This window comes from Bombus vosnesenskii, unplaced genomic scaffold (genome assembly GCF_011952255.1).
Source record: "Bombus vosnesenskii isolate JDL3184/JDL3185 unplaced genomic scaffold, Bvos_JDL3184-5_v1.1 scf7180000013305, whole genome shotgun sequence".
In the NCBI taxonomy this organism is placed as follows: Eukaryota; Metazoa; Arthropoda; class Insecta; order Hymenoptera; family Apidae; genus Bombus; species Bombus vosnesenskii.
This window is the reverse complement of record NW_022882954.1, coordinates 1,891,774-1,903,520: the sequence shown is the minus strand read 5'-3', so window position 1 is coordinate 1,903,520 and position 11,747 is coordinate 1,891,774. Positions and strand designations below refer to the sequence as shown.

Here is an 11,747-nt window from a genome sequence, read left to right as displayed (position 1 = left end):
ATTATTTCCTTTCAAAAATGTTCCAGTCTATTCGGTAGTATACATATATAGCTAGGTACTAGATGGTTTGTCAACTTTGTCACCCTAGTGTATTTTTTATGCAACTTCTGGTAGAGTACGAGAGCATGATTACTAATTCCAGATTTGCAATAGATTTATAATAATTTACAATTTATATCAAAACAATATATTTTCTAGTGTATTACGTGCATTATCTAGTTATATATGCACGTCTAAATTTGACAATGTTGAATATATAGTTAAACATAATAGCGAAGGAACACACGATCAAATTAGACGTTTTGATTACACGGTTGATATTACTTAAATAAAGGACATTATTTAAAAATATCTATTGGAATATCACAAGGAACTTCTTCGTTTTATTAAGAAATTGGGTATTGTAACAAAATCTGTACGTAGTATATTTCATGAAATATTGACTAACAATCCTATTTAACATATATATTATACAGACAAATAGAAATAGATATTAAAAGCTATGGAGGTTGAGGAAAATAACGCAGCGGCTTCAACGGATACACCGATGGAAGTTGACGAGGATAATTCTGGAAAAACTAATATCACATCAACAAATCCTCCTAGTGCTATCAAAGTAATGGCATCTTCTGGAACTGTTGGCTCTGTTTCTATCAGTCTTCATCCTCTTGTCATAATGAATGTTAGCGAGCATTGGACTAGGCTTCGTGCTCAAGAAGGGACAGATCAACTAGGTATATATTTTGTATCATTTTTCGTTGTTCTTTTGTTAGTTCATATTTTTCATAATTTCAATATTTTAGTATATGGAGCACTAATTGGCAAGCAAAAAGGACGTAATATAGAAATTATGAATTCTTTTGAATTAATGTTTACATGTATTAAAGATGATGTTATAATTGATAGAGATTATTATAATACTAAGGAAGAACAATTTAAACAAGTGTTTAGTGAAATGGATTTTCTTGGGTGGTATACTACAGGTGATATGCCAAATGAAAGAGACATTACAGTACATAAACAACTTTGTGAAATTAACGAAAGCCCTGTGTTATTGAAACTTGATCCAAGACCAAAAAATACTGATGTATGTATTTGTTATTATTAGCTATATGTGTACGTGCATGTTATTTAATAAGTATTTAATATGTCTTGCAGCAACTCTCTGTATCCATGTATGAATCTGTGATTGATTTGGTAAATGGCGAAGCTACAATGTTGTTTGTTCCATTGACTTACACATTGGCAACAGAGGAAGCGGAAAGAATTGGAGTGGATCATGTAGCGAGAATGTGTAGCAATGATCAAGGAGAAAGTTCATTGGGTAATTTCAGGCCTATTTAGTTAATTTATAATTATGTAAGTAACTGAAAATAAAATAATATTTAAATCTGTGATTTGTTTGTTACAGTTGCAGAACATCTTACTGCACAACATAGTGCTATAAAAATGTTACATTCAAGGGTAAAACTAGTTCTGAAATATGTACAAGCTGTACAAAATGGAGAATTAAAGGGGAATCATGAAGTTTTAAGAGCAGCCTGTTCTTTGGGTCATAGATTACCAGTTTTAAATAATCCCAAATTCAAAGCTGACTTTTATAACGTAAGTATATGTTACAATGTCATTAGGAAAAAAATTTGCCAACATATTTAATATATTGTTTGTGTTTTTAGCAATGTAATGACTTTGGTCTTATGACATATCTTGGTATCATAACAAAAGGTTGCAACAATATTAATCAATTTGTTAATAAGTTTAATATTTTGTATGATAGACAAGGTGTAGGTCGTCGATTGCGGAGCCTTTTCTTGTGATAAGTGAATAGGATTCATTGTTTTTATACTTGTATCTTTTTTACTCCATAAATTATAATGAATATTCTTGAAATTCAGTACAGTAAATTTAATTGGTTTGTAAATTGATTGCTGTAGTAGATATTGTACCTCTTAAAAATAAACATAAAAGTGAAATAAATATTGCAATACTTGGTTTGAGTTCGCAAGGATAATCAAATTCTATGTTACTTTTGTAATATAAACTTTTTAATACATGCTTCGTACTTCTTTTTTAATATACAATATACATACAAAGAATTTTGAAACACATTCTACATGATATTATTTAAAACAAAACGTACATCGAGAATGTACAAATGGTTGATACAGATATAGTTGCGCGCTTTTTCCTTTCTTGTTTTCATTTTTTTGTAGTAGTGGAAGACATCTCGTAGTATATATATATACATACATACATACATACATACATACATACATACATACGTACGTACATAAGTTTATATATATACGTGATTTATGTTCTCAGAGGCCACATTACTCTCTCCTTATATACTCAATTTGTATCGTTAATGTAATTTATTTCGTATAAATTCTATTCAATATAAAAAAAGCGGCCTATAAAATACGACTAGAAGTCTTTATCTAAAAATCTATATGATTATTACATATATCTTTACTTGACATTATATAACGACTTATAAATATTATACTGTACAAAATATATAGTATAATAAATTGTGCCTCGTTAATTATTGCAGGTAACTGTTATCCAGTTACATACTTTATGTTAACATAAAACAGAATTGACTTCTTTTTCATATGACTAGATCTCTATTGAATTAGGACAAATGTCTGTTCACAATTTCATCAAATAACTGTGTTAGTTACTTATAATATTTAATTTATATTGCACTAACGATATTTGATGTTACCTGTACAATATATAATATATTCTCTAAAAAGTACAGAATTTACAACTGTTATTTTTGTACATTAAGTTGTGCGAATTTGTTTGATATTGTATTGATATGAAACATTTTAACCACGAAAATTCATGTTTCTTTCTGATTCATACAAATGTTAAAAAACTAAAATTCTTTTGATTGCGAGATATCTCACAAATAATTTCTGAAGTACATTTTACTTTCACGAATTGCAAAAGACACACACTCGTTTGTTGTACTGTTTTGATATTACCTTCAAGTATTTAATAAGCTGTCTTCGATCATGGTAGCAAGTATGTCTACCAAAACAGACAGCATTAAATCGGGCTAAGGACTTGGTTTATCCATACCAATTATCTCCTCAAAAAGAGTATTTCTTCCTTCTGTTCTTTCATCAATAATGTGTAACGCAAATCTTAATGTTGCTGCGGCTAAATCGCCGACTGACCAATGTCTGTCCATAAGAACTCTACTCACAGTATCTAACTGAAATGTCAAATCCAAAGTGATAAAACAAATGGAATTGTGTATGGAAATGTTATATATGATTAGTGTTGTATTTGTTACCTTAGACAAACTGGGATTTCCTGTAGTATAATATATTAATTTTGGTACTCCTGCCAAGGAAGCAGCAAGCCATTGAATAACAAGCTTCAATTGTGGGTCACCCCTTAAACGGGATCCACAACCCCAGTTGCCTGTAGCAACAGGTAATAATCCACCTGTTTGTGGACTACCATCTCTTGGTATCTAAAAGATTATTTTAGTAAATTCAAAATTATTTATCATTTTTATATAAACGTAATTCAAACCACATAAAACTATAAAATCTTGGACAATGTTATTATAAAATGCACAACAAGTTATATCATATTTTATATTAATATAAAAGTTATACTATATTAATCTACGAGTAAGAGACATTGAAGACGTTATCAGATAGAATGAGAGACAAATCATTAGTTATTGGGAATACAATTAAAAAATATTTTAAGCCAGATAGAGAAGTATATACTTGTAATTCATCATGCAATAAGTAACTAAGTTTAAAAGGCATTTATCGTTATCATAGTAAAAGATAATTAATTGGTGATATCATTACATGCATTATATTTATATTAATATATTTGTAACATAAATTTGCTCACGTTACATGTTATACTCGATTCGAATTGTTGCGCAATTTTGTCATTTCTGATATTGAAAGATTGTGCTGTGTTTATCCCTTTCACAGATCCAGATGTACTTAAAGAAACAGGATTAGATAGATACACGGTAGTTTCATCAACCAAAGTTTGAAAAACTTCAGATGTAAATGTTACCGTTCTAAGCTTTTTACATTGAATATCCTTTACCTCTTTTGACATAGTATGATTACTTAAAGCATCTTCAGAATATTCTACATCTTCAGACACAGACACCTGTATAGCGTAATGAACTGATGAGATTTGGCTATGTATAAAACGTTATTTAACATAGCAATAGTCTTCAGTTTGTCTCTCATTCTTCATCGATACAATAATTTAAAATAAAAAAATGTATAATCTATGGAATCATTAATAATCCATTTTAATAGATGTATGTTTGCAATATTATTGTTTCGTTCAAAGATCAAGTAATTTTGACTGAAGGAAAGGAAAGCATCTTGTTTCTTACTGATTGTTGCCTCCTATTTTTTTGACGGGCTAGCTCTAAACTCAAACTTCTCACAGCCAAAGCTAATTTATGGCTTTGATTTACGTCGGTAGAATCAATGAAAGGTTGCGGCTCGCCCTCTTGAACTGGAACACCAGCAAACGATTCACTAAGAGCTCTTTTTAATAATGAGCCTGCGAATTGAACTACTGCTCTATCTCTCGCGTCTAATTCACGAGACTCATCTGCTATTATAGGGTCTTCTAACCACTTCGCCAATTGTTCGTAAACTTCTTCGAGTTCCGAACAAAAATCTTAACATAAGAAAATAAGTCAGTTTCCTTACATTATATTTAAAAGCTGATTAAAGTATATTATTTATAAAATGTTCAGTGTGATACTTGCCAGAATTGTATTCAGTGCTGAAACTGTACCTACTACTTGCACTTGTGTCTCTTCTTTGTAGCATAGGTTGATTTTGCCGAAATCTACCTAACCATTTTTGTTCAGCTTCCAAAGATTCCTTCAAAAAATCTTCATCCACCGTTTCATCTCGTAAAACAAAACCCCTTGAACCTCCTCTTTTTACTCTATATAATTTTATATAGATAAAATAAATTTTTAATTATGGTACAGTGTGCGTATTTAAATAAATTGTCTTACTTAATATCTTGATCGCAAACGTGACTTCCAGATACGCTTATTCCTACTGCATAGCTACTCTCTCCAAACGAAGTATTCAACGAAGCAGCTCCAGTAGCTGTAGTTTCTCGTTTTAATGCGTCTCTTAATCGTTGAGCGAAAGTTCCTCTTCGTTCTGGGGTATCCAATTGAGTGCTGTAGCGTTTACTTAATTTCTGTTCTTCTTCCTCTTTATTGCAACAAATAATAATATATAAATTCCGCGTTTTGTAATATAGGCGATTGATTAAAGATATTACATATATACCCAAATCTTCATCTATAGTATCTTTCGCGCTATGGAAGCTGTCTGTACTTTGACTATTACAACTACTGTAAACCGACATTTGGCCAAGTGACTTTCGTGTAACTGGCAAAACTTCGCCGCTGGATCCAAGAACGATAAACCGATTTCTTTTGTTTGTATAACTAGTATCATTGTACACTTTATGGGGACTAGGTGATCTTATGGATTTACCATTTGGTTTGCTACGAACTTCTGTGAAAATATCATACTTGTGTTCACATAACACAGATTTATCTAAAAACAGATACGAATTATAATTCTGCGTGATTATTAATTATCTTCGATAATGGTTTTGTTATCGTATCTCCTTTGGTACCGTTATTTGTTGATAATATTTTATCATCCCCTTCTATTTCTGGAGGAGTGCTACTAAAACTTTCTCCGATCGGTGATAATCTCCGAGATGCAACTGTAACGTCTATATCTGATTCTGACTTTACAGGATCAGTTGGGCTACTTGGAATATGTCTTTGTCGGAATCCAAGTAAAGATTTATTCATTTCTCGTAATATATTATCTTCTTCGAATTGTGACAAAGGTAATCGTGAATAATCTTCAGGATCGATACAGCATACCGTTACCTGTGCAAAAATAACAAAGAAATAGCGTAAATGAAAACATATCGATAGTAAAAAGAAAAATTGAGAAAAATGATAATAGTATACTAACGATATTTGGTTTTGGCAGAGCTTCAAATATGGCTTTGTTGCGAGGATCATTTATTCTAGATAAATGCCTAACTCCTTCGACTATTAAAACTTCGTTGTCTTCTAAACCCTCGACAGACAATATTGCCACGAGCATTTCGGGATGCGTTGCTATCTAAGAATTAAATTAATAACTATAATCGTTGCTTTTTATTTCGAAAACAATCTCTATTGTTTAGTTTTTTCGGTCTCTCTTTTTTTCTTTTAGAAAGCTACGATTAATCCAGATGGAAATTATTTTTCTCACGCCTTTAATTATTTACATGTACGGTTTCTTGCGTAACATCACCATCAAGTACACCGCCACCAAATTTCGCACTCGCAAAGCAAACTCGCAGTACTTTAGCTTCTGGTTCCACTCTGTCTAAACGACCCTCGTGGCGTATCATCAGCGGACATAAAGGAACAGTGCTCTCTAACCAGTCCTCAATAGTTAACCACTGTTTTGATATCATTACCTAAAAATTTGATGTTCATTTCGATGTCACGAGATTTTGATAAGACTATAGCATCGAAATTATAGCATACAGTACCTGTCTAGAAATTATTAATTTTCCATCTAAAGCGTTTTCAGTATCAAGGTAGTCGTAGTAGCGAAATATGCTTCTCAGTTTTGCTTTTTGCCCGTTACTAAAAAAAAAAAAATAACACAGAATTACATTTACGTTTCATATTGACCTTTTATCCTGTGCTTTGCTGAAAGCATCCTTAACATTAAATACTTTTTACTCAATTTCTTGAGCTTGATCCTTACTTATGAAGATGTTTGAAGAAATTTGTGAAATTGAAGTCCCGTAAAGTTGGGTGCGTCTTTGCGGTTCTTTTTGGGTATGTGGAGAAGAACGCGTTCGCGATTAAAGATGAAATGAAGGCATAACTGTACTCCACGCAATCTCCTATAACGTAGACAAAAAATATCTCGTTTCGTCTTATCCAGGATATTTATTACATCATTATATTATTGTCAATCGCTCGACATTAAATTAAATGAAATTTATTACAAATTACCTTGCTGCTGAAGACTAAAGTGTAAACCTTGCGGAGGTTTACAAGATCTTAGAGCTTTCGCTCTTTCTACTATTCGTGGTATCGTATTTATGAAGATTTGATCCCGTTCGGTGAAATCGAGATCGGTATCAAGAAATGTCGCCAATCCGGAAAATAATTCGGGATCCTGTACGTCCTCTTCAGGATCAAGACTTATGCTGTAAAATAAACACGAAATAGCTTAGGGTAACTCGTTAAAGCTGGCTGGAAAACTTATAAAAACACGTAACAATTACAGTACAAAAAAACATTTAAAACATGGGTGATTTTTGTACAGATAGGCGTTGTATACTTAAGAGCATTTGGGTACATCTTTTATGGATATTTAGAAATATTTTTGATCAGATACCTTTTCAGTATGCACTGTTCCTCGTATCTTTATAACAGCATGTAGCAAAAAAATCGAGTTCGTTAATATCTCCGCGAGACGGAGCAATCAAATCGATTCGATATGCATATCAGACATATATATTCGCGTTACCGGTTAATCGAAATTCGCGTATGCGTGATATTCATTTAAATAGCTGTAGTGACGACATACTTACTTGCACATGTCGTGTAGTCTTTGCATCGCTTCCACGAGATCTTCGGAATTCCTGGCAGCAGCCGCCCGGTCCAGTTGCTTTACGACGGCAGGCCACCATGGTAAGTCACAGGGTAACATTACTAGAGCCATTCTAATCGCCGATCTAAACATCAAATATCACGGTATCCGGTCCAACGACGCGTCGAGTATGTAAGTCGAAAAAGAGTGAAAGAAATAATCGGTAATAATCAGTCGTAAGCCAGACAACGTCGCTTCGATACTGTATTTATCTATATTTTCGATCGTGTTTCTAATCACATTGTATTTTATGTTAAAGGACTTAACATACGTAATACTCATCTTTGCAGTCATGCTACCGCATAACATTACGTGAAAAGTAAATATAAAGTTTCAGAAGAAATTCTTTGTTTATAGCTAGCCTACGATCACTGATTCACCGATTTGAAACTATCTATGTATAAGTGCGAAGTTGGACTACGATTGGACGATGATACGTAAGCTAAGAACGAGTACTCGTTATATTATGAACTAGATAAATTTTTGACTAAATTTTACTATGTAATATTTTCTATCTCATTGCTACAACAATTTCGCGTAATTATTTCGATAAAAATTCAATCAAATCCCACAGCATATATATATATATATATATATATATATATATATATACATACATACATCTTTTTACCTGAATTATTATTAGTCTAATTGTAAATGTATTACTACAGCACACACTACTATGTGTATTACTTGCGAGCATACATATTGTATTCTTTTAAAGAATGGCAAGTAGTATAAATTTAAAACAAGCGCGATGTGCCTACCGAATCGTCGACACGGCATACGTACGTTTACGCGCGAATTGTCGCGTAAAAATAAATATTCCATGGTTATAAAATGAAACAAGGTTTCACGCGCCATGTAACTCGATATCCTTGGTCTCTCGCTTAAAAATATACGTCGTATTCCTTGTAAAATGGAACCTCTAATTAATTTTTAAATACACGTATTCGAAAGGATAAGTAAAAACTTCTACATTACGACACAAATTTCACAAATAAATTGTTCTTTTAATCGATATTATTCTCATTGTGCTTAGTAATATATAGACAAATAATTATATTAATATTACAATCAATTTTTATAGAAAAAAGATAATTCATAGTACGAAAATCATATTAACGTTAATTGTATATATAGGCCATTTAATAAATTACCTCTCTCTGACACTTTTCCCGGTTCATTTCAAACTGTAAACATTAAAGTATTAAACACTCGATCCACGATTTTCGTTAAGCATAAGTCAGTTTTATCCAACGGACAGGCAAATAAATCTCCATCAAGGTCCCCATATAGATTTGAAAAGTGCTCGTGTGCCTGGTGGAAAGGGTTGTATAGTTAGTAATCTTTCGTCACGGATAGTATAATTAGTATTTCTTGTAGGCAGGTGGAGAACTAGCCGGTTAATTCGCAAATATTGTGTCACACAGAGGTACATAGGTGCCCGATAACGTTTTGCAGGACACGAGTACGGCTATTCAAAACTAGAATTTACATAATCACCTAATTTACTCGATAGGTTGTCGATCAGCTGACGCGATCACGAATAAAGTCACATCTTAATGTGTGCCATTGCGTCAACGAACATGCTGCATATCGTCCAGTCAACACTCGTGCTATTGTAGCGTCTTTAAAAAGTAGAAAACACCCTACATACAGCCGAATTTAATGACTTTTGCCAATAATTTTTGACGACAATATTAGCAACTCTTTGATATGGTACAGAGATACATAGTTTACCCTCTAACAAATTTGACGCGCAAACTTATCGAATTGATTGGTATACGATGCAGCGAACCAATAAATCTATCTTCGCGGGTAGATGGCACAAAACGCAGAAATGACCCACCGTTAACTACAATCAGCTACAATACTATCTCGTCGTGCACAAACGATGGCTGGCAGTCCTTTTACTTTGTTCATGAGCCGCGACCGGCGGTTGGCGTTGTACGCACTATTTATAGAGCGGCGCCGGCGCCTTGCCAAACCCTATATAGAATTTTTGACAACAAACTTACTTATAATACTTTATTCAATCTGGGTGTCATACCAAGTATCAAGACAGTAATCTTCTAAACTTCTACTCGTTAACGTGATCTCGATACAAATAAAATACTAACACAGTCTTATATTCAAAATTAACTATGTATATGTAAGTACACAGCAAGATGCATACAGGACATACAGAACACATTTTTCTGCTTCACGTCTTGAATACCGAGTTCTCTTACCATTTTAACGTCATTTCCGATATTACCGAGTATAGTATAACGTCTGTGACTAAGTCATTGACTAACAAATCGTAGAGGGCGTAAGAAACACTCTGATTTTTTTCTAGGTCGGTAATTCAGAACGTGAGACACGAAGTCCCACCGCCGACGAGGTACAGAATATTTTTGTATCACATGCGATATTATCGATCCAGAATAGTAGTGGTTTGGATTGAAATTATATTTTCATAAAACTAAATTTTTCCTTCAAAAATTGGACGCGTAAATTATAAACATTATAGTTTACGATTCAAATGTGAATGATTAACTGGATTGTGTATGACTAATCGTTTCTTTGATCTTTTATCGACGGATCATCGACGGATCCTATCAGTCTCGAATATCGCTGTGCAATAACTTAGATAAAATTAACTTTAATTACAAAAATTATTGTATAATTTCTTAAATTCAATCAATAAATAGGTCTTTTTAAAGCGAATTCGAATGTCTTATTATTTATGCTTAACTCTCTCACCTTTGTCTTTTCTGTCATTTTCCCAAGTTAGATTAAGTGAAACGTTAAAAAATAAAGACGCAAGGTCCAGTGATACAATCCATTTCATACCCTGTTCTTCGCTGTAGGGGAGATGCTGGCCTATGAGGGGATGCAATTTCGATAAATATAACAACGATAGATACAAAAGTTCTTAATAATTACATCGGTAAAACAGCAAGTCGTTGGTAAGCTGACGCCACAAACGTCACGTTTATTCTGTACGTCGGTAATAATTCTTATGTTCGCCATGAAAAATCACAGAGGACGTAAGAAACATTCTGATTTTCTGGCAGGTCGGTATTTCATAACCTGAAACACAATGTTCCATTTAATATCACATCTATCCTGTCCTTAGTCAGTGGTCCACATATAGAAGTTTATGTACAATATATCTTGTATTTATATATATATTGTATATTTAGTTAATACCCCTACCTACATTGTGACTAATTTATAAAAGATATTGGTAGGTAGGCATTCTATCTTATATCTTATATTCCATTCTGTACAGCTTAAAAAATTGATAACATGATATTCATACAAGAATAATTGTAATAAGAAGCAAGGACAAACATTTTATACTGTATGTATATTGTTATGACATATGTATAAACATACGTACATATATATGTATATGAAAGTTTGATGAAACATGAAATGTAGTTGAATATCTATGAGTAATTCAACTATATAGATTATATAAGAATATGTATTATTATTTTGAAATGATATCGATAATTATATCAAATTTTTCTCATTCTTAATGATTCCGTATAAATAATAAAGCATGGTGAAATTTTTAAATATAACTAATTAATATATTAAACGATATATTCTATGTAGATGGGTGGTTTGGAGATTTCAATACGTGATAAAGAAACATCCGAATACAACGATGAATCCCAGTCATTGAAGTTACTCCCATCCGAGTTGCTTACTGAGAATAGCCAGATATAAAAAAGATCTTTAAAATTCTTGTTCGACAATATATACATACATGCATAAAAACGTATTGTATAACGTAATGTATAATAAAACATAATTTGTTCATACACCTGTGGATATGCTACCTTGCGATTGCGACTCCGACAGGTGCCACCACCTTGCGGAATAATTTGAGTGATTCTAGTTACTGAATTTCAGTGATGCATCAAACAGAAATAAGTAGGATATATTTCACAAAAATTCTTGTTATGCTGGAATAATTTCATTTAAAATCATCTTTTATTTGCTTTATTTGTCGGAAAGATCGAG

At 32.5% G+C, this 11,747-nt stretch overlaps 2 protein-coding genes across 10 annotated transcripts; one reads left to right on the top strand and one right to left on the bottom strand.

Annotated features, from left to right (window-relative positions):
• Window positions 1–20: 20 nt before the first annotated feature.
• Window positions 21–2,051, top strand: LOC117234659 (COP9 signalosome complex subunit 6). Of its 2 annotated transcripts, none has more exons than XM_033496096.1 (6): window positions 21–415; window positions 477–734; window positions 804–1,087; window positions 1,159–1,324; window positions 1,412–1,605; window positions 1,677–2,051. In XM_033496096.1, exons 2-6 carry the CDS (start codon window positions 503–505, stop codon window positions 1,815–1,817), a joined length of 1,017 nt encoding a protein of 338 aa, XP_033351987.1. In that variant the 5' UTR covers window positions 21–415; window positions 477–502; the 3' UTR covers window positions 1,818–2,051. The 2 variants fall into 2 exon arrangements, with proteins under 2 accessions (XP_033351987.1, XP_033351986.1); XM_033496095.1 differs by having other exon boundaries at window positions 28–398.
• Window positions 2,052–2,661: 610 nt separating this feature from the next.
• Window positions 2,662–9,760, bottom strand: LOC117234656. 8 transcript variants are annotated; one of them, XM_033496079.1, is made up of 18 exons: window positions 9,231–9,721; window positions 8,885–9,044; window positions 8,517–8,635; window positions 7,666–7,809; window positions 7,470–7,496; window positions 7,082–7,278; window positions 6,828–6,969; window positions 6,607–6,703; window positions 6,337–6,531; window positions 6,036–6,188; window positions 5,683–5,947; window positions 5,328–5,600; window positions 5,042–5,249; window positions 4,784–4,968; window positions 4,400–4,692; window positions 3,892–4,164; window positions 3,311–3,493; window positions 2,662–3,229 (listed from the first exon to the last, which is right to left on the bottom strand). In XM_033496079.1, the coding sequence occupies exons 4-18, from the start codon at window positions 7,794–7,796 to the stop codon at window positions 3,071–3,073; spliced, it is 2,781 nt and encodes a 926-aa protein (XP_033351970.1). In that variant the 5' UTR covers window positions 7,797–7,809; window positions 8,517–8,635; window positions 8,885–9,044; window positions 9,231–9,721; the 3' UTR covers window positions 2,662–3,070. The 8 variants fall into 8 exon arrangements, with proteins under 8 accessions (XP_033351970.1, XP_033351971.1, XP_033351973.1 ...); XM_033496080.1 differs by lacking the exon at window positions 8,517–8,635 and having other exon boundaries at window positions 9,231–9,355; window positions 9,577–9,720; XM_033496082.1 differs by lacking the exons at window positions 8,517–8,635; window positions 9,231–9,721 and adding an exon at window positions 9,746–9,760.
• Window positions 9,761–11,747: the final 1,987 nt, after the last annotated feature.

Bases quoted from the DNA above. Each gene is read 5' to 3' on its own strand.
- LOC117234659 (XM_033496096.1), top strand. From the start codon at position 503: ATGGAGGTTGAGGAAAATAACGCAGCGGCTTCAACGGATACACCGATG. The intron at 735-803 runs GTATATATTTTG...TCAATATTTTAG, and splicing joins AGAAGGGACAGATCAACTAG to TATATGGAGCACTAATTGGC. The intron at 1,606-1,676 runs GTAAGTATATGT...TTGTGTTTTTAG, and splicing joins TCAAAGCTGACTTTTATAAC to CAATGTAATGACTTTGGTCT.
- LOC117234656 (XM_033496082.1), bottom strand. From the start codon at position 7,796: ATGGCTCTAGTAATGTTACCCTGTGACTTACCATGGTGGCCTGCCGTC. The intron at 4,165-4,399 runs GTAAGAAACAAG...TACGCTATACAG, and splicing joins AAAATAGGAGGCAACAATCA to GTGTCTGTGTCTGAAGATGT. The intron at 3,494-3,891 runs GTGAGCAAATTT...ATAATCTTTTAG, and splicing joins AATCGAGTATAACATGTAAC to ATACCAAGAGATGGTAGTCC.